Here is a 25,078-nt window from a genome sequence, read left to right as displayed (position 1 = left end):
AGAACTTGTATATGCAAAATTTCACAAAGTTAAAGAATGTCACATTTAATCCTAGGGCCTTTTTCAGCAGATTATTTTTCTATTTCCTTAATAAAACTATATCTCCTTTTTAAATATTTTATTTTACTGTAATTCATATTTATATTTACTATCTTTGCTACTTGTGAATGTATGACAGACCAAGATATTTGACGGGTTTTTCTTATGCTGGGAAAATAAGATACTTTACATTTAATTAGACTATTCTTTTTAATAAGGCTCGATGCATCAAATAAAAAAAAAAGTGGCCTTAGCCCAAACAGCACAAAACCATAGCCTGATATAAATTTCGGGCATTTCTTTCTACTCCTCCATAATTTCTTCATACACCTCCGTAATTATTTTATGCACCTCCCTAGGTCAACTGAAAGACCATTTTACCCATATCTTATTCCAATATTCTTCCTCCTTGCGCACCCCTCTCCTCTCTCTTCCTTCTTCTTCACCCTCTTTCTCCTTATGCATTTTATAATATATTTTTTATTTTAGATTATGAATCGTGTAATTTGGAATACAGATTTTGTATTCAGGATTGTACGAGATTGTGTAATTTTAAAGTGTTGTGTATTTGAGGAAAAGAATATTTGTTGTTGTGAGAATATTTGTTATAAATTCTAAGGATAAAACTGGAATTCTAAAAAAAAGGGGCAGGTAGAAATGGACGAGGGTGGAGGTGGAAACTGAGGGGGTGCAGAAAGTAATTTCGTAATCTGTATCTACCTGGACAGAGACAAAATCGAAATCATTCCAAAGCATATTCCTCTAAGAAATTGCTTTATATAGAAAATTGAATATCATCCATGTACCATTTTTTTACGAAGAAGTGCAAGATATGCTCCCGCCATACTCGCCGCTTCCACCTTCTAAATCATCTTCGAGTCTTCTCTTTCTCATCCCTTCTCTTCGCAATACGCGAAACCAAAAATAATTATAAAAATTAAAATAAAATGTTTCGAATCTGTAACAGAACGCGATCACTTCTTCGCCACCATCTTCCTCGAACCATTTCTTCTTCGACAAAAACTTGCAATTCAACGAAGAAAAGCGTAGAGAATTCTCAAATTGCAGCAATCCACGATCGCAGCCACAAGCTCTCTCCTATCGCTCAGCATTCTTCCTCTCGTGCTCCCGTCGTCGCGCTCTCCGCCGCCGCCGCCATTCTCACCTCCGCCGCCATCCTCAACTCCGACTACGTCCGCCACCACTCCGATCGCGGCGGAGAACCCAATCTTCTCTACGAGAGAGCCGAGAACGCCACGCGCAAGGCGGCGGACTCCTTCGACCGGTTTTTCCACCACGCCAGGCGCACGGGCGTCGCGGCTGCGGTCCTCTGGCACTCTCTGTGCTCGGTGCTGTCGTCAGCAAACCATGAGGTGCGCTCCGGATTCGAGATTCGCGTCGCGGCCTTGCTCGCCGATATCGCTGCCGCGAACTCCGGCCGTAGAGCCTCGATCGTTGGGGCCGGTGGCGGCGCTGTCGTGGACTGGCTGCTGGAGGCCGTGACAAAAGAAGGCGGCGGCGGCGGCGGCACTCAGGCGGAGTCCGCCAGGGCGCTTGCTTATCTCATTGCGGACCCTAACGTGTCTGCGGCGGTGCTTGGGAGACCTCACGCGGTTCCGAATCTTCTGAGGTTCATCTTTTCGTGTCAGCCTCGGCGTTCTAAGAATAAGAAGGTAAATGATTCCTTTTGTTAATTGCTCTTTCTGTGTGAGTTGTTGTGCTCGCTTATTTTGCATTCGCATTTGCAAACTGAGCAATCAATTGGACTTTATTCCTAGTTTGCTTGATTATAGAGCCTCTTGTCTCATAAATAGGGTTTAATCTCTTAAATGTGATGAAAGATTAAACGAATAGTATCACGTATTTCGGTTGCGAATATATTAAATGTTGTACTTCTCAATAAATACATTTAGTTTGTTTATTTATTCATTGAGGATATTTTGTAAGAAGACTGAGAAGTTATATGCAATCCTTGGAGATGTCTTTTGAACTATCTTTCATGCACAGCGTGCCTAGAATAAAGTGTATGACCGTCCTTTTGTATATTTCAGATCTCCTGTTTAACATAATGTTGTTGCGTTTGAAATGATGTATGCCAAAATCTGATCATTGTTTTGTTTTTAGCTTGTATTTTCTTAGGGGTAGTGATGAACGTACCCCCAATTGGGGACCCGGGGGTGGGGGGTTTGTAGGTGGGAAAGAAGAGAGCAAGTAAAAAGAAAAGGGAGAGTAAGTAACAAATGTGATAAGTGATATGATAGGATAGAAGAGAAAGCGAGTGTATCACAGTAGAGCTATTGTTCTCTTAGTGCTGTGGCTATTCTAGATCTATTATATAAATGCAAGCTTCATTGAAGATGTTGACGATAGTGTCTTTTTTTTTATTCTGGCATTGGTGACATTATGCAAATTTTTGTGGCAGCAGCATTCAAGACGTAGTGCATTTGATATTTCTGATTCTTTGAAAGGCAGGAGCATGCTTGTGGCTGCCATTATGGATATTGTTACGTCCAGCTGTGACAATGCACAAGACGTGTCTTTTAACCCATCATTGCCTGGAAATGCTGAGACTAGAGACATCGCTGCTGCCCTACAAGTAATTGAGGAAGGGTGTTTGCAGTTGGATGAGCCACCTGAAGGTGAGGATGATGGTGGTGGGACAGGAAAGAAAGGGATTGGGATCAAGATACTTGAAGGTACCTCTGTTTTAGGGCTTTCAAGGACCAGCAGTGATTCCTATAGTGAAGAATTGAAGCATCAAACTCCTAAAACTATCACATATCAAAATAAGTACGACAATTCTCGGCAACAAAATCATGTATCCTCTTCTGTTGTTCCTGGTCTCTGGGACGATTTGCACTGTGAACATGTTGCTGTTCCTTTTGCCACATGGGCATTAGCAAATTGGGCAACAGCATCGGAATCAAATAGAACACATATTCAGGAACTGGATCGAGATGGACAGGCAGTCATGGCTGCTTTAATGGCACCCGAGAGATCTGTAAAATGGCATGCAAGTTTGGTGGTGCGGTTGCTATTAGAAGATCGCAATACACCTTTGAATGAATCTATTTCTGAATGGGCTTCGAGTATTCTTTCTACTATATCTCAGGCATCCAAGAATGAAGATGTTTCTTTGGCTAATGTAGCTTTATCTGCTCTTCTCTTATCTGTTGAGAGGAGCCCTGCAGTGCAGAATATACTGATGGAGAATGGTCTTAACCCAATGAGAGAAATCGCCAAACAGATGACAAAACATAAGCAGGTGCAAGAAGCAATGGCGAAGGCATTAGAGCTACTTTGTACTGGAGAGCTGCACTTGTCGCTTGAAGAGGGTCAAAAATGGTCAGGCATTCTTGTACCTTGGGTTTTTGGAACATTTTCCTCTGATACTATACGGTCTTCAGCCATAAAGATTCTTTCTCAGATCATGGAAGACTACGGTCCAATATCTGTACCACTTTCTCAAGGATGGTTAGCCGTGATGCTATCTAAAGTGCATAGTTCTATCAAGAAATCAAATGATAATGGAACCAGTCAACCAAAAAGTGATAATGTAAAGGTATGCAAATATTTTTTCTCATTCTATCTAAATGACCTTTCACAACATCTGATAGTGCTACTTCAATTCCAAGTCTTCTTTTGATGCACATTTTAGCTGTGTTAACCTTTTGCAGACCTTAATCAATAATGCGAATATTGCTTCTGCTGCACAAGTTGCCAATCAACTGTCCACTGCTGTTGTTAATCTCGCAGCTAAAAGAATGGGAGTTGCATCTAATTCTGGGGATGCATCCCCACTGGCAGATTTTCTGTCTCTGGAACCTTTAGCTGGACCATTTAAAAATTTAAAAAAAGATAATTTCCCTAAATTAGATGCTGCAGATTCTGCTGTGGCAACGCTGAAAGGAATTAAAGCTCTGACCGAAGTTTGTGCTGAAGATTCTGCTTGTCAGGACATGATAGTTGATTTTGGGATTTTATGTTTGCTGAGGCGCTTTATGTTGAGTGATGATTATGAGAAACTGGCTGCTATTGAGGCTTATGATGCATCATCTAGAGCACATGAGGGGAAGGAGCGGATATCAAATGTAGATGGCAAACCACCTGTATCAGATGTGTATAATTCAGCTAGTGTCCGAGTTCCACCCACTGCTCATATCCGCAAGCATGCAGCTCGGCTGTTGACCATCCTCTCACTGCTTCCCAAAGTCAAGAAGGTCATCACAGCTGATGAAACATGGTGCAAATGGCTTGATGATTGTGCTAATGGGCGAATTCCAGGTTGCAATGATCTTAAAATGCAAAGCTATGCTAGGGCAGCACTTTTAAATGTGTTTTGCAATAACCAGCCTAATAATGGAAGGAGTGGAAGTGGAGGTCCTTCTGACGGTGGTGTAAAAAGTTATAGGAATGCATGTCCTCGCTATGATGACATGATATTATTAATAAATTCTCATCTTCCCCACTGGAAATGTCCCAAAGAAACAGATCAACAAGAATCATTCTCAAGTATATCTCTGGCTCCTTCTGCTGATACTGACAATGGAACAGAATCCTTGAATAACAGCAACTGCTCTATTTCTAATGATTCAACTAAAATCAACCGAGATAGAAATTTGCCTCCACTAGACATAGTTTTTGTCCATGGGCTCCGTGGTGGGCCTTACAAAACTTGGCGTATAGCTGAGGAAAAATCTTCAACTGCATCACATTTGGTGGAGAAGGTTGACGAGGAAGCAGGAAAGCTTGGAACCTTTTGGCCTGGTGAATGGCTTTCTAGCGATTTTCCGGAGGCTCGGTTATTTACCCTAAAATACAAGGTTTGCCTTAGTAAAGTTGGGGCATATTTGCCTTAGTAAGATGAGATGTTTGGGATATGAATTGCATTCTTTTTGTGATGTTAGTTCTATCACCTTTTCTAGAGTTTGTTTCATGCGTGGTTCCCTTTACCTCCATCTAACTCTTTAGGTGAATGCTTTATGCAGACTAATCTCACACAGTGGTCAGGAGCTAGCTTGCCTCTTCAGGTTACAATTTTAAAACACCTCATTATTTATTATCCAGAAACAGCATTAGCTTTTATTTCTCTACCATGCTCTGCTTCTTAGTCATATAGGAGGTTGCTGATACTTGAATTTATAAAAACGGATATGGGGTCTTCATACTATACGAGTCTCGTTAAGGTTAAAGAAATTTATCAATTTTTAATGCTACAGTCATTTCGACCTGCATTACCATACAGACTTGCAAATTGCAATTTTCACATCTTCGTGCCTGGGGGCTGAAGCACCATTACACAGATTGTATGATCAGTATTGTTACCATTTTATGAAATATAAATACAGACATCATACTAACATTTAACCTGTACTTAAATGACTGTCAATGAAAGCTGTGCTTAAATGAACTCTTACTAAGTGAGATTTTGTGGATGAATATTTTCATGTTTCTGGTTTGCCTATTAGGGTCACGTATCATAGCTCTTAAAATTCTCTAAACTATACATTTATAGATCTACAATCAAATACTGAAATTCCTCCCTGCATATGGTTGTAGTTGACAATTTCTCTTGCATCCATACCAATACTTTCCTTTCACTTACCTACTGCCAGGCCTCTTTGTTTTGTAGTTGATGATATACTTGTTTATTTTGAAATTTGCAGGAGGTTAGTTCTATGCTATTGGAGAAGCTTGTTGCTGCAGGAATTGGGGATCGACCTGTTGTTTTTGTTACTCACAGGTTAGTCTAGCTTCCTAATATCTATATATGTATATGTGTGTGTGTGTGTGTGTGTGTGTGTGTGTGTATCTAAGCAATCATGAACTGTTAGATTAGGGAATTCATGCATCTCACTTGATTATTGCTTGTTTTCAGGTATATCATCTTAATGTTTTTTTGGTTTGATATGCTTTTAGTGTATCAATCCATCTAATGAACTGTTACATTGTTGTATCTTCTTCTAAAACTATTTTCTTAAAATTTTCCTGCAATATTCAATTCTTTGGCATTTTAGTTTCTGCCTATACTTGGTTTTCATTAACAGCTAATTCAGATATCTTGTACTGACAATCTCTTTGTACAATTTTTAGTTTTATCCATGTAAGCATGCCTTTTTTTTATTTTTTTTATTTCAATTTCTTTGTCCCTGAATCTTTAGCCACACCAACCGTTAATAGTAACCCTGTTTAATGACAAGGACTAATGCTAAAAAATTGAATATCACATGTAAGGACTATTTAAAAAAATTTAAAATACTGAAATAGGAAAAAGTAGTTACGTTATAGGACCTAACTCATATTTAAGGCATGCTTTAATCATAATTTGTTCTTCAATCACTCTTTCAATGGCACCACCGCAAAATCTTGAGGTTACTTTCGTTAGTGGTTATATACAGAAGGGTTTTAAATTTAAAAATTTAATATCATGATGATTCACGATCATACAGAGTTTTAGTTTGCAACATTTTTTTTTTTGATAAATATTGATAAATATAAACATGTCACATACTTGTACACCTTGCTTTGAAATAGAAGTAGCAAAAAAGATGCAGAACACATTAGTACCTGTACGTGTTGGTATGTAATCTATTTTGTTCTATTTTTGGAAAGAATTGTTGTGAGGTTGATGGATGTAGACGTCACTTTGTATGTATTAAGCACATGTGGTGACAAGTATTTTTGTGGTTTGTGTCCCAGCTGTAACTGCTTTTATCTTTCAGTATAGAGTTTAGCCTAGAAGTCCTTTTGGACAATGACAAAATTAATTGTCTATTTATCTATATATGTCGTGTAAATTGCATTTTTTTTCAAATGTCTTTTAGTCACCAAGTTATTTGTTTATTCAAACTTTACCTCACTTTGTTTTGTATGTGTGCTTTCCTATTGTTTGCAGTTTGGGTGGTCTGGTTGTGAAGCAGATTCTTCATAAAGCAAAGGAGGAAAGATTAAATAATTTTGTAAAGAATACAATGGGAATTGTAAGTATTGATTCTTTAATTAAATATATGCTTAAAGTATGCAGGTTTTTTAATGTTATTTTGGTTGCAGGTTTTTTATAGCTGCCCACATTTTGGTAGCAAACTTGCAGATATGCCTTGGCGAATGGGCTTCGTGCTTCGTCCAGCTCCCACGGTTAGTATTTGAAGTTACATACCCTTTTTCAGCAGTAGATTTTGGTTAACGGATTTCCTATTTCAATAATAATTTCTACAATTTGAAAGAGCGTTTTTCTCTTGGTTTTTAATGTTTAACAGATAGGAGAGCTGAGAAGTGGATCTCAAAAACTGATAGAGCTTAATGACTATATTCGTCACCTTCATAAGAAGGGGTTGGTTGATGTTCTCAGCTTTTGTGAGGTAATCAGCAATTAAGCTATTTGCTAGTATCTGTTCCGATGTCTTTTCATGACTTTGACTTGTCAGTGACTGCTTTTTGCAGACCAAGGTAACCCCAATAGTTGAAGCTTATGGTGGATGGGCCTTTCGAACAGAAATTGTACCAATTGAGTCAGCATATCCCGGATTTGGGGACTTAGTTGTAAGTATATTGTGAAATTCTATCTCATTTTATAAGAAAAAGAAAATGAAATGAAGATGTTGCCAAAGGCAACTCTACTACTATGATACGGAAAAAGGTTGCTATGTATTTTGTTTTCCTGATTTAGCGTATAATTTTGCAACAGGTATTGGAGTCAACAGATCATATAAATTCTTGCAAACCAGTGAGCCGCTCAGACCCTTCGTATACGGAGACGTTAAAGTTCTTGCAGAGATTAAAAACATGCCTTGACTCAGCTTATACTTCCGGAGAAGAGCTTAGCTAGGTGTTCCGGAGTGGTATTTGTATGTGAAAAAATGCATGGGAGATCCATGCCTTCAACTTGACTCATCTACAAGTTTAGCATAGTTAATGAAACTTAAAGGTGGACTAACATGTGCAAGCCTTGTATTAGATATGGCTTGCCTTAGCTTGTACAGTTTCCCATTCATCAACCATTCATTTTCTATTCATTTTCTCCACTCACCCCTCCTAGGGATTCTAATCAATCAATGTCCCTTGTACATAAATAGGAAACCCAAATGTAATTACTTTGTTGTATCTTCTTCTCTCATACTTACGGTTGACAACAAATTTATTATGTGAATAAACTGATTTATAGACTCATATTTACAAACACTTCGTTCAAGCACTTTCTTTTACGTGTATATTGTTTTTGTTTTATTATAAATTTAATTCAGAATATTTTAAACACTAAACTTTTAGTAGAATTTACAATATAAAAGTCAAATAATTAAAACTACGTGATATGAATTTAAAGTTAATTAAGAGTGACAGTGCAATTGAACAAGAAGATATTTATAAGATACAGTTAAAATTTGATTAAGAAAAAGTTTAAATCCAATCTGTTCTATCACGAACTTCGGAAATGAACCAATTTATTTATATTCATTTTCAAATAAAAAAAAAATTGAAATTAGCAATTTGTGATAGGATTAAACAAATAATTATCATTTAAAAGTCATGAGAAAATGAACAAGCATATTTAAAACTAAAATGAATATAAAGATGAAAATAATGAATACAGAATAGGGATAGTGAGTGGAGTTTGAAGGAAGAAGATGGGGTTAACAGTGAAAGCGATGCCACAGATACGATTCTCACTCCCAATCTCAGTCTCAAATAAGAGCAATTGCATTTGCAGGTTTTCCATAACAGCAACAAGCTCCACCAACACCACTCTCACTCACTCTCACACTACAACTCCAACTCCTAAACCCAAACCAAAGTCCCCGCTCAAGAAGAGGAAGAGATATCGGAAGTTGTATCCCGGAGAAACCACCGGCATCACCGAAGAGATGAGGTTCGTCGCCATGAGACTCCGCAACGACGCCGTTTCCCACGACCAACCGAATTTCGACGAGTGGCACGCCTCCATGGAAGGCTTCATCGCTTACCTTGTTGACACTCACCTCATCTTCGCCACTCTCCAGCGCATCGTCGACGAATCTGACGACGTTTCGTGTGAGTCCAATTCCAATTCCATTTCACTCATTGCATTGCATTGCATTGCACCTTCCTTTTCAGATTATTGTCTTCAAATGTAATTTTTATACTATTTAGTTACTCTTTCTTTTTCAAATATAAAGATTCATTATACTGTTCATTAATCAAAATTGAGGTTTCATCTGGATGATAATATGTGTAACAAAGGTTGACGTTGAGAGTCAGAGGTAGTTATCCAGGGGAACTTAAAATTAATGCCGAAAATATTTGTTCTAAGTAAACAGATGGTAATAAATGTTATATTTGAACTTTTAAAGGTCGGAAACGAATTATTTCTTTTTAGGTGGACAGATGAAAGGTGAAAAATAGAAGGATACGTGATTTGGATTTGAATTTGTTATGATGAGAATTTCATGAATTTGCAGATGCATACATGAGGAAAACTGGGTTGGAAAGATCAGAAGGGCTTTCGAAGGATCTGAAATGGTTGGAGGAACAGGGAAATGTGATTCCAAATCCCAGTTCTCCTGGGATTACATATGCCAAATATTTGGAGTCACTTGCAGAGACAAGTGCACCTTTGTTTCTATCCCATTTCTACAATATTTATTTTTCTCATATAGCTGCTGGTCAGGTGATTGGAAAGAAGGTGTGTACTCACTTCCTGTCTTACAAGTTGTTTATGAGGGAATACTATCACATGTCCCATTTTGGTGTTTCCTTTCTCTGTCTATCTAATTGAAAAATTAAATGCCTCAGCAAGATATATACGTTGTCGTTTGAAAGAAAAATGTTTTTTTTTTCTCAGCTATCATTTTTCAATCAGAAATACAGACAAATAAAGGAGATAGGTCAGGAGATAATAGAATAAACATACTGAATGATAGCTTGGTGTTCAATTTGTTCATAAAAATATGCTTGTAAGTGTTAGGTTTATAGAGGGAGTTTCACTGGGGAGATACAACACCAAGGAGACCTGAGTCCAACTACATAAGGAATTAACACCACTTTCAACTCAAAACCTTAAGACAATGGATTTATGGGTCTTTTATGGTGTTGAAGTTCTGTATTCAACATTGAATTAGAGCTGAAGAATTCTCTATCCAAAGAATTCAATTAAGTGCTTTTTGTGACAATCACCAGGGGTTGCTTGTGATTCTATTATTGTTGCTTTTAGGTTTCTGAGAAGCTATTGGAAGGTAAGGAGTTGGAGTTTTACAAATGGGAAGGAGATGTGCCTGAATTGTTGAAAGATGTCCGCGATAAGCTGAACCAGCTTTCCGAGGTTGATTACAAAGAATCCTACTATTGTGGCTTTAGTGTTATATTAGATGCTATGCCATTATTTTTATTGATGTGAGATTGTTGTTCATGCAGCATTGGTCTCGAGATGAAAAGAATAGATGTTTAAAAGAAACTCCAAAGTCATTCCGGTTTATGGGACAGATTATCCTTCTTCTTGTCTCATAAATGGACATTTTGTTCTCCTTTTCTTTTCCGAACTTCTCTGCCTTCTTTGATGGTAAGTTTTCTAATATTTCCTTTTCTTTCTTTTAACTTCTCAGGTTCGTGGCTTTTAATTGATCCGGTGTATGACTTTGATGGGACAGATTATTCTTCTTGTGTCATAAAATAAACAATTTAGTTCTTTTACATAAAATCATTATTATGAGTGTGTATTCAGTCCCTAAACCCTAAATTGGTTTAGTGTGAAGCAAACTGTTCTCAAAAAGTGATCCGGTTTGGATTTTTCTAAACGGTGTGTTTTTTCGCACACTATGTAAGGAACCAAAACAAATAGTTATCAATGTTATAGATCCTTAATATTAGGGCTAAAATGATTGATAATTGTTAACTTTGAAAGACTACTTTTTTCTCATAAATTTTTAAACTAAAATGACTGGTGATTATAAGTCTAGGGATTATTTGATGGTTTTCTCTGACTATTACTATTATCATGTCTCATCACTACACTAGTTTCTATGTTTTGTAGCTTCCTGGCCAAGGTGCCATACACCTTTGATGGATTTGCAGTCTTTTTTATAGGATTTTTGAAGGGCATAGCACAAGGGAGAGAGACTCGTTTTTTTTTTTTTTTTTCAATTAGAGATGTAGCATAGTAGGAACTACCTCAGGTTCATGAATCTGTCTTAATGAAATACTAATGCCTTCCCTCATATTGTATCCATAATTTTCTACCATTCTTTTTCTGTACCTGTTATTTAATACATTTTTTTTAACAATGCTTGAAAATCATTGTAATTTAAATACTATTCGGTTATGAAAGTTTCATTTTAGACATTCATTATGATCCCGTTAGGTGGGAGCTTGGTATCCATGAAATTTTCCTCAGTAGTTTTTGTTCTGTGTAAAATTGGCTAGGTGCTTTTATTCATTTACTTGTTTTATCGTCAACATCAAACAAGTTAACCGTGAACCTTCCATGGTGGAAAATATTGAAAATTTTGGAAGATTTCTGCGTTTACGTGTTGCAACATCTGTTGTTTATTTGACTTTGTTCGTGCTCCATTACGAGGAAATTTACTTAAATCAACTCCAAATTCTTTGAAATATTAAATACTTGGATCATATTTTCATTGGTTATTTAAAATTAAAGAAGAAATAAGCATTTGACCCAAGTCACGGTCAATACATGGTGTGACGTTTTTCGTGCCAATTACTTATTTTAATAAACCAGAACATAGTATAATTTGTTCAAGTATCTTAACTGTATTTTACGTTTTAAGTCAATATTACGCGAGTTCAATTATAATGTTTCATTAATGTGATGATTCTTTTACACTCTCAATGTATAAGAAATTATCTGTAATAATTATTTAAAAATAATTTTTAAGTGGCTCTCTGTGTAAGATATACATGGAAAACAGAGGTAAAATATTTGTTTCCTCAGCATCGAAAACAGAGGTTGATTCCTGATCCACATCGTGTTACTAAGTCAATGTTAAGTTTCAAAGAAAGACTATGGACCATTGTTTTGTTGTTTCACTTATGTCATGTTATTCATCATCTTCTATACTTTTTTCTGCACACACAAACAAATATATTTAAATCTTAAGATACACTCATGGGCGGATTTTAATGGGGGCAGGGAGGTGCCCGCCCCCCCCCCCCCCCCCAATTTTTTTTTTAAATTTATAATATATAAATAAATATATATATATATATATATATATATATATATATATATATAATTTATTAAATTGTAGTAGTATACTTTAAATATTGATAAAAATTAAATTGTGTATTTTTCCATTTATTTTATAAAGTAGTTAATAGATAATAAAATAAAATTAAATATAATAAAGAATAAAAATATTTAGGCTTAATTTTTTTGTTCCTTTTTTGTCAAAAAATGATCCTATAATAATGTTAATTACACCAACAAAGTAAACCATATATTAAGAGTTTCTATTTTAATAAAAAAAGTCATTAATCTGTTTTAAAAAATTTAATGAAATTTATCGTAAAAGATCAAATTGTATCAATTTTTCAATAATTGGGACCAAATTAAAACTAAAAAAACTGGAGGATCAATTTAACATTTTTAAACCAAAACATGAATCAAAAGAGTAATTAAACCAAATATTTTTTTAAGATAATTTTTATTTTCTTTCTTATTATCTTTTTAGTTCTTCACAAATTGTAATAATTTCTCACTCTAATATTATAATCATTTCTTACTCTCATATGTTTTCTTTCTGTTCTTGAAGAAAAAAAAAAGTTAGAAACAACCTCATTATTTTTGCTCTCATTTCTCATTTATCACATCCTTTTCTTGTTTCTTGTCTCAATAACGAAAAATATTATTTTTTATCTCATGAGCTCTTTTTGGTATATTCATTTTTTTTATGAATATAGAAGAAAAATAAATAATGTATTATGTGTTTTTTCATAACCGATTTTTAATTATGACTTGATTATAGTATATTTTTATTTTAATAAGTATGTGTCTCAATTATAAAAAAATACTATGATAAATTATTTTTTATTGTTATTTACAAAAGAAAAGTATATTGATAAAAATAAAAGAATAAATTCATTTTTTAAAAGTGATAAAAAAGAAATTATTAGTGAAAAGAAGATAAACTCTATCTCTTCACATATTTTGAAGCATTAGACTAATTATCAATTCAGTTAGAGAATTCATTTCTTAAAACATTATACTAATGATCAAATCTAATAATCTCAAAATTATATTACTTTAGTCCCTCCAACATTTTTTGTCAAGATCCGCCACTGATACACCGACACATACTTTAACATAAAATAAGCATATAATAATCTACACGCCGTGTAATTTAAGTTGCAGATGAAAAAAAAGATGCAAAGAAGAGAACCACTGCAAGACCATATTGCTTGAAAAACGCTGAATTTCACGTGGAAACTTCGAAACTCTGAAAACATAGAGAAGATGAAGAAAGAGATTATGGACATATAAACAGTGAAGGGAAGAAGAGGGTCTTTGTCGTTGTCCTTCATTTCCGTGAAACATGATTCAACAAATATTTGTCCTCAAGAAGGTGAGAAAACTAGGTGCCATCAATCATTGCTATTATCATCTTTCTTCTTTTTTTTTCTTTTTTATACTTTGTCTTGAATCATAATCACATTAGCTTACAATATCAGTGTGACATGTGTAACTGCATCATTTTTCAGGACTCCATGGACATTAAAGCTACTAAGAATTTTCCAGCAACATTGAGGTTGGTAGTTTTAGTCATGGCTGCAACATGTGGACTATACATTTGCTCAGTTAATTTAGAGAAACCAACAAGGGTTCGTGTAAATACCAAGTTGTTGGAACAGAAAGTCATCAACCATTCATGTCATACTTCTAGTGTAGAAGAATGGGAAGAACCCTACTTGCACTACCCACAACCCAAAACATACAACAGGTATATTTTAATTTAGTTATATAAATTCGTGCATATATCGGAAGATTTTTTTTCCGTAAATAAGTTGCTGCTTAATGATTATATATATAAAAATATAGTTTGAGGAAGAACAAGTTTTCAATTTGCCTCAGATATTTGTTATGTGGGTTTGATTATTTAGCTGTATAGAATGAATGATTGGTGGATGAACAGGGAAGAGTGTGCATGCAATCCTGTGAGATTTTTTTGCATATTGACAATGCAAAGATCAGGGAGTGGATGGTTTGAGACTTTGTTGAACAGTCATATGAATGTGAGTTCCAATGGGGAGATATTTGTTGTGGCCAAAAGAAGGGAAAATGTAACTTCAATTTTGAAGACAATGGATGAAGTGTTCAATCTTGATTGGTTCAGTGGTGCTTCCAAGAATGAGTGTTCTGCGGCTGTGGGCTTCAAGTGGATGCTTAATCAGGTAACTGAAGAGAGTTTCAATCTCATTGGATTTGGGTTGGTGATGATGATGATGATGTTGTTGCTTAAAGAGTAGATGCATATATTTTTGCAGGGTTTAATGGATCATCATGAGGAGATAGTGGAGTACTTTGAAAGGAGAGGAGTTTCTACAATATTCCTTTTCAGAAGGAATTTGCTTCGCAGAATGGTATCTGTTCTTGCCAATTCCTATGACAAAATTGCAAAGCCACTGAATGGAACCCATAAGTCTCATGTACACTCCAAAGAAGAGGTCTTTCAAAATCTCTCTGTTGCCATTTCTTTTTTGTGTTTGGATAAGACTATTGTATGCATTGATCATTGATCGCATTACTTAATTTACTTTCCAAAGTTATTGTGAGTTTAGACCCAAATGCAGAGGTTTTGGTTGAGAAGTATCTTTTACGTTAAAAAAATGAAGACTGGACATGTGCATTGATTGCAAATGTGAAGAAATGGTTGAATAGTTTTTTGTTGGCAGGCTGGAATTCTGGCGAAATACAGGCCATGGATCAATTCCACGTTGCTGATGACAGAGATAAAGCAAACAGAGGAGACAGTTGCAAAAGCTCTTCAATACTTTAAGAACACTCACCACATTGTTCTCCACTATGAGGATCTTGTTAAAAATGCAACGGTAAGTGTGAACCATGTGTTGTGCCTGCACCATCATAGAATTTTATATTATATTTTGATTATGTAATTATCATAAACTATCTATTAATTAAAAAAGTTTGGATTTTGAGTTGGTAATTCAATGTTGGATTTGGTTTTGGATGTCCAGAAGGTGAAAGATGTTCAAGAATTTCTGGGATTGCCGTTGAGAGATATGCACAGCAGGCAGGTGAAGATTCATACTGGTCCATTATGGAAGCAAATTGGAAACTGGGAAGAAGTGCGGAAAACGCTGAGAGGCACACCATATCAGAATTTTCTCTTCCCAGACTAATCAAATATATGATAGCTGATTTTGACACTAAAATACAAAATTCTTTGACTGGCAATTGGATTACTTTTCGTTCACCAGAGCCACCACTTGGAAACTTTAACCACAGTGCGGAGGAAGATTCAAATTAGCTTCTTGTATCTGAAGTTGATATTTTATGCAAGAAAAATGCAAACATAAGTGACAGAGTGAAAGCCTTTGCATGTGAAATGAATTTCTTCTCTCTCCTCTCGGTCACACATGAAATTAGTAATTACAATCTCAAATCAACTATAAAAAAGAAAAAAGAATATTCTGTCAACACATCATTTTCACCAAGACTGACGAAAACAGTTAGTTGATATCAATAAATCGAAACAAAACTCTTGTGTCTAACACCACAGCTATTGCTGAGGTCTATTAAGTTGTGCCTTTGAGCAATCCCAGTCGCTAATTCATATTTCCAATTACAAAGTAATCACAAAATAATCTTTTAAAGTTCTTATACTTTTCAAAAGAAATATTATTAGAATATACCTTTCTAGAATACCGTTTAAACCTTCTCGTAAAGCTTTAAATTTTACTTTTGAGGAAAAATAATACATAATAAAACACATTTTAAATTGTTTCATAAACATTCCATAGTAACAAATTTTAGTATAATATGGAAATGACTAAAAATCAATTTCCGATTAATACATTATTTTTAAAATACTTCCAAAACATAATTTAAAATCAGTTGACTCCAGTATTTCAGAAACTCGAATCTACAAAATTTCACTCATACTAATTTTAACATTAATTCAGCTTTACCTAATATGAGTCTTATTTTCCACATTTAGACATTTGAAGACGTTTAATTTACCAACTTAGATGGAATTAAAGATTACCACGTGGGACGCTCAGCGGCACCCTCGTCAGCGACTGCAATAAAGACCAATAGAGGTATTGAAGTATCGGCCCACCTAACTTTGCAGTAATAGACAAATATGCAGACACTACCATTCTTTTTTCTTTCTTTCATTACTTCAAATTGCTTCCTAAATAATGTTACAAATAGGATAACCAAATCAACAAATCATATTATTGAACTGGCCCGTTAAATGCAGTATCACAGTCAATGTTTTCAGTCCGATGAATAACGAAATGGTCAACAATTCTGACCGTCTGTACTGGATCCTGGTGGGCGGTGACTGCCCTCCATTTGCTGGGAAACCTTCTAAAATGACTCAACTCTTGTGGATGTTTCGCCTCTCCGTCCCAATCCGGATCAAGCTTCCACTCCTTTGGAACCTACACATTCAAAATGATAGCACTGAATAAGAAACAGAAAAAATTAATCAAATCCCAGCACCACAGCCAAACATTATACATATGAAATTCAATTTCTTTCTTCTCAAAACGCCCAAACATAGTTGCAGTCATCATATCTAAGCAGATCATTGAGTAGTTGGGCACTTGAAGCTTTCATCATTAATTTCGAAGAAAGAACAGTTGCTATGCATGTCTCTTTTTTACTAGAAATATGCTCAACTTTTCACTACACAAAGGAAGTTATTTAACATATGCATACTCAATTTTCTTAAATTTATTAATAATATTATTATTGAGACGTTCTCCGGCAGAAGAGAAGGGGTGTAAAAGATTGAGCCAAAAGTAAAGAGTTACCGAAGAATAGTTGAATAAGTGATGACTTCCTACCTTATCAACAGCCAGAGTATAAACTTCAAGATCACCATCATAATTGATGTGAAATCGAGTGAATGATTTGTAATTAGCTATTCGAAGGGACGAAAAGGCTTCATCAAAGTGTAAGTGAAGCCAGTTGATGCAAATGTATAGGTAGCTCCCAAACACCAAGGAAACAACAGGGGTCGAAAAGACCCAAAAATAAAGGAAGACAGAAGCGTAATATATTACAGCACCCCCCCGGGAAAGAGATTCTAATCCGTTCTTGCAAATATTGCTCCGAGAGACTGCCATGACCTGAGAAAATAATCTCTACGTGACAGGGTCCGTTTCAAGAAAAGTCAAAAATAAAATAATACAGAGAATTTTCTCACCTCTGGCACATCAAAAGCAGACATTAAATACTTGATACATGCCGGATAAAGTCCAAATGTCCATTGTTCAATTCGAGCTCTGAGTCCAGTTGGATCGGGGAAGTGCTCACTTTCCACTGATCTATACCACTGATATAAAGTGTGATAGCCTGAATTACACGCCAAAAGAATAACTCAGACATTATAACCCAAATATCATCACCATCACACAGACACAAGTTACAAAGAATTGAAATATTTTTCCATAATATATTTGTGATGAGCAATAGCAGATAGTCACACAGGATCCTGACCAAAACTCAGTAAATAAAGAGCTTTATCAATACCACCAGATCTATGGTCCAGCAGTTAGTTACAGACCTATTGAATCTAGCTCCCAGCATTGAAATATAAGCAATGAAACATGCCCTTATGGATATGTCAATATGAGGTGAATTACAAAATTGAAATTTTGTGAAACTAAAAGAATCTACAGTAATTAAGCTAAAATAAACAACTTGAGTGTAACAAGTTAACCAACTTTATATCATCATATAGAAAAACCAAACCTGAAGTTGCCAGCAAGTCATGCTGGATGCATATTTCAACGCCTATTTCAAGAAGCAACATAAGAATTAGTGCCGCAGCCAGGTGAGCAGAAACATGCAGAACTCCAATTATTGCTCGTTTCTTCCGTGTCAGTTTGGGTGGAACAAAAGAAAATGCCGCAAATAGTAACAGTATAAGTCCCCCTAGTGACACACACGAGTGCTGCAGAATATAAATAAATCCATTCCACACAGTACCAAGGAAACTCTTTATGTGGCCAGAAAATGTATCATCTTGGAGGATGTGATTCAGCTCACACTAGAAAACAAGTACAGAAAACAATCGTGTCTTTAGCATATAATAACCGATGACTGTACCTTAACAGATAAGCAAAATGCTAATCTCTAATTACTCTATGGGCCAAAGGGAAAAAGCAAGAATTAACATCTCAAAATTATAATTGGACATCAAAATGAAAGCATAAAAATAAAACTATAAATAAAAAGATATGGGGGAACTCACTTGTGGAAACATTGAAAAGACTAGCACAAAATATATAATGCCACCAATAAAATCAAATTGCCAGTTCTTCTTTCGAAATTTAAGAATATTTCCCAATGCAATCTGCATCAAATATAAAAATATATATATATATAATGAAATATATATATAAACAAGGATATGACTACAAGTTAGTTATTAACATTCTACATACCCTGCTCGAATCTTCAAAGGAAGGATATGCAGCTTTGCACTCATAGGTGACACCGTGAAGCTTGTTAAATTTACTGAAAACATGGGTAGGATGTAGAAATGCTCCACCACAACCATTGACGAGAAGATGATGTACATGTACAGGCCCATTTGACTTTACATGAGAATGACGCATGTAATGATGCAAGTCCCCAGCCATTCGAAGCTTACATCTTCCTTTTAAATAATCACAAATCAAATGTGAAATATTCTTTCCAGTAACATCATTCCAATACCAGTCAGTGATCCAATTAGGTTCATGAGTTATAAGAATCACAGAGTCATCCTCTCGAACCTAGACAAAAAAATGGTCACAGTAGATGTTGTGATCAATCAGATTGATTGCTGCAATTACTTCAATAGTCTAAAGACAAACCGTGAATCGAAAGAACAAAAACACCGTCAACAACGGCCAAAGACAGAGTTACAGTGATCCAATTAGATGTGAAATATTCTTTCCAGTAACATCATTCCAATACCAATTGATGATCAAATTAGGTTCACGGGTTAACAATGATCCCAGAGTCATCATCCTCTCGAACCATGATAAAAAAGATGGTCTCAATAGATGTGGTGGTCAATAATCAGATTGATAACTGACATTTACTTTAATAGTCTAAAGGCAAACAGTATGTTAACAAAAAAATCACGTGGCCATGAAAAACACTCGGAGACACAGCTAAAATATAACAAGATTTCAGAAAATACAGTTCAACGAATGAGTGTAACAGTCTGGGTGTTAAAGTTTAGTGTTAGGTTCAAGCTATTTTGAAGAAACCCGATTACTTTAACAAATTCCTTGAGAGCTTTTGCAAAATGAGATTATTTCCCATTTCCCCATAAAAGCATTACTGCACAGTTACTTAGATAAAAACATGGGAACAAAAGCATTAATGATGTAACTTCACAATTTCATAGAAATGAAGAGACAATAGATAACAGGCAGGATATTTACTTTCTTCGTTATCAATTCTGAAAAGAACTTGAATTGGTACACATCAATATCACCATGAAGAGCTAGATCGAGCCCAAAAACCCACCACCGTTTAGGGAGTTGCAAAGCAAAATAACTCTTCTTCTGGGGCATGAGCCATCCACCTAACCAATTTCTATGACATATATACCTCATGAAGGTCTGGAGTCCATCAAACCAGTCTGAGAAGAAAACAATTTTATCATTTATTAACCGCATTGGCATTAGGAAAAAGTGAGATGACGAAAAATAACAAATACAAATATCTCCTTGAAAAATAATAGATACTAAAAAAAGAAAAATATCTCCTTGAAAAATAACGCATGTAATTTGATAAGGCCCAATGCAGGAGCTAAAACTAACCATGGTTTCCAGGAATAACAAAACACTGAGGTCCATTGTACTGTTTTAATGGAGCTCCATAGGGTACCTCCGGCTTGTTCACAGCTATCTGCTCTGCTTTATACCAAGGAGGAGGTTGAAGAGCATACTCGAAAGGAACAAAAAGACGCCTCTCATATGTGAATGCTGATGGATTTGGATACCTACAACAGAAAAAAAAAAAAAAAAGTCATTCAAGGAAATATAGATATAGAACATTGAGATTGCTAGTTACAACTTTAAATGATACTACAAAGAAAAAAAAAACAGTTTTTATCTAAGATGACCTTTCAAACATATTTGGGAAATCTATCTAAATATTATTTAAGCCCCACAAGTATGGGTTATAAATGAGTTAAATTATGCATGAATTATTCAATTTCACCTTTTTAAATGCATAATCAAGCTCATTTAACAAAGCTAAAACAAACAACCCAAGCTTAAAGTTATGTTCCATTAAATGAACCAGCTTAAACTTTGCATAATTGACATTAACAGCCCATGATTGCGATGTTATTTATTTCATTTACCAGAAAAAAGAAAATATTATTGTATCATACGTATCATTTTCATCAAGATTGATATTTTAGGGGTATCCATAAACTAGAAAAATTATCATTGTCATCATTAAAAGTTTCATTCCAGTCTCAAGTCATCTTTTTTTTAATCCCTCTAAAAAATTTGAAATAGCTATTTTTGGTTCTTATAAAATGAGTAAATGTTGGGTTTAGTTTACGTAAAGCATTTTTATAATTCTAAACTTCGATACATTTTGCCTTCAATTTGTACACCATTACTTAATTAAAAAGTAGTTGCCGGGTAATATAAATGGAACATGATATCGCATCTGGTTGGTAGCCCTCGGCAAAAATGTAACGAAATGAAGTAAAGACTTGGAATTTCAATTTTCATGATTTAACTTCAGACCTTGGTATCCAAAATTCTCAATCAAGAACCATGGCATAAATGGTGTCAATGGTGTCAACTTATCATTCCAAAGAAACTAAGAAATCATAATTGACCAAATTATGTGATAATAACCACAATTTACAATAATGAGTGCAGCCAACTTACGCAAGATCACCCCCAATAAGTAGCAAGTCTCCACGTGGTAAGGTAAGCTCAGCATCATCTTTCAGTGTTCGAATGAAAGGCTTGGCAAGTAGTCGTGCAACAGCATAAGATGAGTTCCCACCATCACCAGTATCAGCCATAAAGTCAAACCAAAAATCTTCCTTCTCACTAAAATGATCATATAGAAGGTCATGGTGTTGATTTCCATCACTAACCCTACTCATTGCTGCCTGTCAATGAAAATAGACTCATTACTAGTGACATACAAGCAAAATGAAATTCCAGCAACAAGACTAAGGATGAACATAAGCAAACTTCTTCATATCATAGGAGAATAGTTGACTAATTTAGGTCTAATGCTTGTAAGTTAGTAATTACCATTTACTTAGTTTTGCCAATAAAATTGTTACCTGCATCATGCGCATGTCAAAACGCCCAACGAAGACAGTCACTGATACGAGGAGATCGAAAACAGTTTTGAATAAATCAGCAGATGTTCTGCATCATTTAGCAAGTGTAACCACACATTCAAAACAACCTTCAACACCCCCTTTGCAAGAAATAAAATTAAAAAAATAACTAGAGTAAAGGTATTTTACAAATACGTACATACCCAGAGTACCAAGGAACCATGTCTAAAAAGTCAGGCTTCATTTGCTTCTTCTTCAACTTCTCGTATTCTTTAACAGATAATGGGTGAGTAAGAGCCCACCTGACGATTTTTCAGACATATAAACGAATAAATTAAGAAAAACAATGGGGGAAAACAGTTGATACTCAATAAATGTAATTTGAAAATATGATACCAGCTATTATACTTTCAGTCTTATGGCACTGTTGCACCAAGTCTCATGGCCCCTTTGCACATTTATTTGTGCAGGGAAATATAAATATGATCTAGAATATAACAGCATTACAAAAATAAAATAACTAAATTACCAAAACAGACTAGTACATAAGAAAACTTAACTTGTGTTTTTTTGTTCTGAAAAATATGTTTGGATGGCTGAATAGAAGAAAAAATAATGTTTGCTAAAATGAAAAAACATACAAGAAACAGATGAAAATTTTCAATGCCAAGAATAAAAACTGAGTAATTTCCATTGAAATTTAAGATCAGAAAAAAACATATACTTTGAACAATTTAAAACATCAAACGTACTACAAGTAGGAAGATAAGAAAGTTTAGCACATCATAAAATCAACTCACCCTGTTGACCTCTCCACCACATAATTTGCAATGTAAAGGCCAATAAATGTAGCCCAAAGTGAGTAAATGGGAGAAATTTCATCTGATGAACCATGACACGATCCATTGCAAGCTATCTAATACATAAAAATAATTTTGGCATCATAACTTTTGTGTGTATACACACATACATACATATATATATATATATATATATATATATATATATATATATATTAAGACTGCAGACTTTATAATCAAATAATTGTTATTATAAGTACCTCGCCATAAATAACCCATTTTGACAAGAGAGGATAATCACTCGCAGAACCAACTGGAGCAAACCAAGATGAGCAAACCTGGTCTTTCAATTCATTCATCCGAAGAAACTTTGCAAGCCAGGTGTTCCCATCCCCTTTCTTCCAGAAAGAAAACCAGTTAGAATTTTTTCGGTCAAGTGTTCTCTCTCTTTGCATGGCACGGTTACCACAATGACTGTAAAATACACAGCATGCCACGCTAAGTACCTATTATTCATTAAAAGAAACAGCATCAGAACAATATTGCAACTTCAAAGGGCACAAGCAATCATCTCCAAAAACTTACTGCACAGTTTTGGAGAATCGTCAAGATCTCTGGTCTCTTTCCGGCTACACGTGAAACAAGGCCAATATACCATAGGCCAAGAAATATAATGTGGAAGACAAGAAGAAACAAGATGGAAGAGAGATATATGGTCAAAAACAAAGATAGGTTCATCCTCATATCCACTCCCATTGACTGAAAGCTAGGAAGATGATACACAGCTGCCACTAAAATCCAAGCAATGTACCTGCACAAATGGATGCCTAATTATTTCTAATTTTATAAAATGTTTCATAAAGATACACAATGGCATATACACATAAATGGCAACACATTCACCAAAGAAACTCACCATCGACTGAAATTTGAATAGCTCGGTTTGAAAGTCTTGTGTATAAATGGTGATGAAAAGAAATAAAAGAACCCAAACAGGCAGGCATACATAGACCACCATTTAACATTGTTGTCTAATTTTTCTACAAGAGTATGTATATTGTCAGATGAGATGAAAAAGAGGCAACCGATAACAACAGCTATTACAGCATGACGGGAATGCTCGTGAGGGTATGGATAAGTGTGGGTTAGAATAGTTCTAACCCTCTCCATTTTCAACGTATCAAGAATACGAGCAGACTGCTTGCTAGAGCCCATTCCTATTAAATTTTAAAAAATTATCTAATATTATGTATCAAATTTCTAGCAATGAAGTTCACTTTCGGAGCTCCAGAAAACCATAGAGAGCAGCACGAACAGAATCCTGCACCAAAAGTTCAGAAAAAAAAAAGGCAGTAATATCAGTATTTGTTGCAAAAGGGTAACCACATCATCGACATCAAGAGGAACAATAAAGCCATTCAATAAGCAATTAAACGTTCATTCCAGTAATGGCATAACGAGCAAGCATAAGAGGCTGAACAAAAGCAATAAAAACTTAGTGAAAAAACAAAAAGCAAAAACTGAAAATTGTCGTTTTCTTGTTTCAACAACAAATCAATCAATTCACGTTCACCACCATGACAAACTCTGCCTCACGTCTTCGCCACCCATCCTTCTTCTTTACCCTTCCTTCATTTTTCCTAATAATAATTCATTTGAATTCTATCGCACTTCCATATTCAAACATTCTCACACGTGCATGAACTTCACGCTTCTCATATGATCTCAGCACATGCGCAGAACCCTAACCGAAGTCATCAATATCAAATCAACAACACGAACCGGCAAAACGCAAAGTAAGAGTTACGAAAACCACGAAATCAACCTTATCAAGCAGTTAACTGAACTTCTCCGAATAGTTTATATATAGTTCAATGAATCAAATTAGGAAAGAGAGAACGAAGCCCTAATCTCAATCTCTCTCTGTTTTTTCTTTCTTCTTTCTTATTCTCTCCGTTATCGTTTTCCTTATCGTACAATATTGCGGCAAAGCAGCCAAATAAAGCAACACAACATATAACAGAATATTCAAACCACAAATATACGACGCGAAGCAAAAGCTAATCGAGGAAAAGCAACAATTAACGAAACCGTTGGAAGAGAAGTTGCAGAGATAATCAATTGCAAGCGACGTTCCCAATGTTTGAACGACGAAAAATCATTAGAGAGAGAGAGAGAGAAGAGGTACCTTGAATGGCGAGAGAGAGCGAAATGGAAAAAGGATCACAGGAGAAGAGCGTGCAACAGAAAGAAATGAAAGAGAAGAAAACTTAACAGGGGCGTCTATCTATCTATCTCTATCTCTCTATCTTTCTCTGTTTCTCACTCAGACCCACTTGGCATCTGAGAATGTCTGCGAGGAACATCGCAACGGCATATTCTCTTAAAAACCGTTAATTGCACGTTGACCCCAAACACGCCGCGAAACCAAGCTACTTTTTAATTTTACACATTGGACACGCCAACCGCGATTATTTCTTATTTTAATAACTTTCATTTATTTGGGATAAGATGGGAAGTACAATATAACACATTGTTTGGCTTCGCTTTCCCAAAATCAATCACACTTTCCATTCAAATCTTGTTCAAACTTTCTGCGGCTTCGTTCCGCGTCTCTCTCGCAAAGTCACAACTTACGTATTGCGTTTTCCTTCTTCCATCACCACCGTCCTATTAATTCATTCGCTGAAAATAAAGTGTAAAGCTTTCTGCAACTTGTAGGACGTTAACATTCTCTAT

General features: G+C 35.3%; 4 protein-coding genes across 12 annotated transcripts; 3 read left to right on the top strand and 1 right to left on the bottom strand.

The window, feature by feature from the left end:
• Positions 1 to 847: 847 nt before the first annotated feature.
• Positions 848 to 8,217, top strand: LOC114194412 (alpha/beta-Hydrolases superfamily protein). Of its 5 annotated transcripts, none has more exons than XM_028084604.2 (10): positions 848 to 1,712; positions 2,465 to 3,601; positions 3,717 to 4,862; positions 5,028 to 5,069; positions 5,706 to 5,782; positions 6,935 to 7,019; positions 7,090 to 7,173; positions 7,296 to 7,397; positions 7,480 to 7,578; positions 7,724 to 8,217. In XM_028084604.2, the coding sequence occupies exons 1-10, from the start codon at positions 987 to 989 to the stop codon at positions 7,862 to 7,864; spliced, it is 3,639 nt and encodes a 1,212-aa protein (XP_027940405.1). In that variant the 5' UTR covers positions 848 to 986; the 3' UTR covers positions 7,865 to 8,217. The 5 variants fall into 5 exon arrangements, 4 of the variants coding, with proteins under 4 accessions (XP_027940405.1, XP_027940404.1, XP_027940407.1 ...); XM_028084603.2 differs by having other exon boundaries at positions 2,462 to 3,601; XM_028084606.2 differs by having other exon boundaries at positions 1,574 to 1,712; positions 2,512 to 3,601.
• A 401-nt stretch (positions 8,218 to 8,618) lies between these two features.
• Positions 8,619 to 11,350, top strand: HO2 (heme oxygenase 2). 5 transcript variants are annotated; one of them, XR_003606277.2, is made up of 5 exons: positions 8,619 to 9,063; positions 9,471 to 9,694; positions 10,223 to 10,330; positions 10,423 to 10,567; positions 11,092 to 11,350. XR_003606277.2 is itself a non-coding variant. In XM_028083336.2 (4 exons), the coding sequence occupies exons 1-4, from the start codon at positions 8,661 to 8,663 to the stop codon at positions 10,513 to 10,515; spliced, it is 828 nt and encodes a 275-aa protein (XP_027939137.1). In that variant the 5' UTR covers positions 8,619 to 8,660; the 3' UTR covers positions 10,516 to 11,350. The 5 variants fall into 5 exon arrangements, 1 of the variants encoding a protein (XP_027939137.1); XR_003606278.2 differs by having other exon boundaries at positions 11,080 to 11,350; XR_003606275.2 differs by having other exon boundaries at positions 11,039 to 11,350.
• Positions 11,351 to 13,386: 2,036 nt separating this feature from the next.
• On the top strand, positions 13,387 to 15,841 carry LOC114194071 (uncharacterized). Its single transcript, XM_028084114.2, has 6 exons — positions 13,387 to 13,586; positions 13,723 to 13,961; positions 14,154 to 14,412; positions 14,506 to 14,685; positions 14,914 to 15,069; positions 15,217 to 15,841. Exons 1-6 carry the CDS (start codon positions 13,557 to 13,559, stop codon positions 15,379 to 15,381), a joined length of 1,029 nt encoding a protein of 342 aa, XP_027939915.1. The 5' UTR covers positions 13,387 to 13,556; the 3' UTR covers positions 15,382 to 15,841.
• Positions 15,842 to 16,347: 506 nt separating this feature from the next.
• LOC114194070 (uncharacterized) lies at positions 16,348 to 24,981 on the bottom strand. Its single transcript, XM_028084113.2, has 16 exons — positions 24,528 to 24,981; positions 23,256 to 23,660; positions 22,925 to 23,150; positions 22,600 to 22,845; positions 22,340 to 22,455; positions 21,743 to 21,841; positions 21,540 to 21,627; positions 21,130 to 21,359; positions 20,038 to 20,219; positions 19,657 to 19,856; positions 18,664 to 18,996; positions 18,471 to 18,572; positions 17,969 to 18,266; positions 17,421 to 17,569; positions 17,059 to 17,343; positions 16,348 to 16,650 (listed from the first exon to the last, which is right to left on the bottom strand). Exons 2-16 carry the CDS (start codon positions 23,552 to 23,554, stop codon positions 16,441 to 16,443), a joined length of 3,063 nt encoding a protein of 1,020 aa, XP_027939914.1. The 5' UTR covers positions 23,555 to 23,660; positions 24,528 to 24,981; the 3' UTR covers positions 16,348 to 16,440.
• Positions 24,982 to 25,078: the final 97 nt, after the last annotated feature.

This window comes from Vigna unguiculata, chromosome 8, assembly GCF_037176805.1.
Source record: "Vigna unguiculata cultivar grain cowpea cultivar isolate G323 ecotype 2 chromosome 8, ASM3717680v1, whole genome shotgun sequence".
In the NCBI taxonomy this organism is placed as follows: Eukaryota; Viridiplantae; Streptophyta; class Magnoliopsida; order Fabales; family Fabaceae; genus Vigna; species Vigna unguiculata.
This window is presented reverse-complemented; position numbering and strand designations above follow the sequence as displayed.

Bases quoted from the DNA above. Each gene is read 5' to 3' on its own strand.
- HO2 (XM_028083336.2), top strand. From the start codon at position 8,661: ATGGGGTTAACAGTGAAAGCGATGCCACAGATACGATTCTCACTCCCA. The intron at 9,695-10,222 runs GTGTGTACTCAC...TGTTGCTTTTAG, and splicing joins GTCAGGTGATTGGAAAGAAG to GTTTCTGAGAAGCTATTGGA. The intron at 10,331-10,422 runs GTTGATTACAAA...TTGTTCATGCAG, and splicing joins AGCTGAACCAGCTTTCCGAG to CATTGGTCTCGAGATGAAAA.
- LOC114194071 (XM_028084114.2), top strand. From the start codon at position 13,557: ATGATTCAACAAATATTTGTCCTCAAGAAG. The intron at 13,962-14,153 runs GTATATTTTAAT...GTGGATGAACAG, and splicing joins CAACCCAAAACATACAACAG to GGAAGAGTGTGCATGCAATC. The intron at 14,686-14,913 runs GTCTTTCAAAAT...TTTTGTTGGCAG, and splicing joins ATGTACACTCCAAAGAAGAG to GCTGGAATTCTGGCGAAATA.
- LOC114194412 (XM_028084603.2), top strand. From the start codon at position 987: ATGTTTCGAATCTGTAACAGAACGCGATCACTTCTTCGCCACCATCTT. The intron at 7,174-7,295 runs GTTAGTATTTGA...AATGTTTAACAG, and splicing joins TGCTTCGTCCAGCTCCCACG to ATAGGAGAGCTGAGAAGTGG. The intron at 7,398-7,479 runs GTAATCAGCAAT...TGCTTTTTGCAG, and splicing joins ATGTTCTCAGCTTTTGTGAG to ACCAAGGTAACCCCAATAGT.
- LOC114194070 (XM_028084113.2), bottom strand. From the start codon at position 23,554: ATGGGCTCTAGCAAGCAGTCTGCTCGTATTCTTGATACGTTGAAAATG. The intron at 19,857-20,037 runs GTTAGTTTTAGC...TTTTCTTCTCAG, and splicing joins TGTTATTCCTGGAAACCATG to ACTGGTTTGATGGACTCCAG. The intron at 18,267-18,470 runs GTGAGTTCCCCC...CTTGTTTTCTAG, and splicing joins TCTTTTCAATGTTTCCACAA to TGTGAGCTGAATCACATCCT.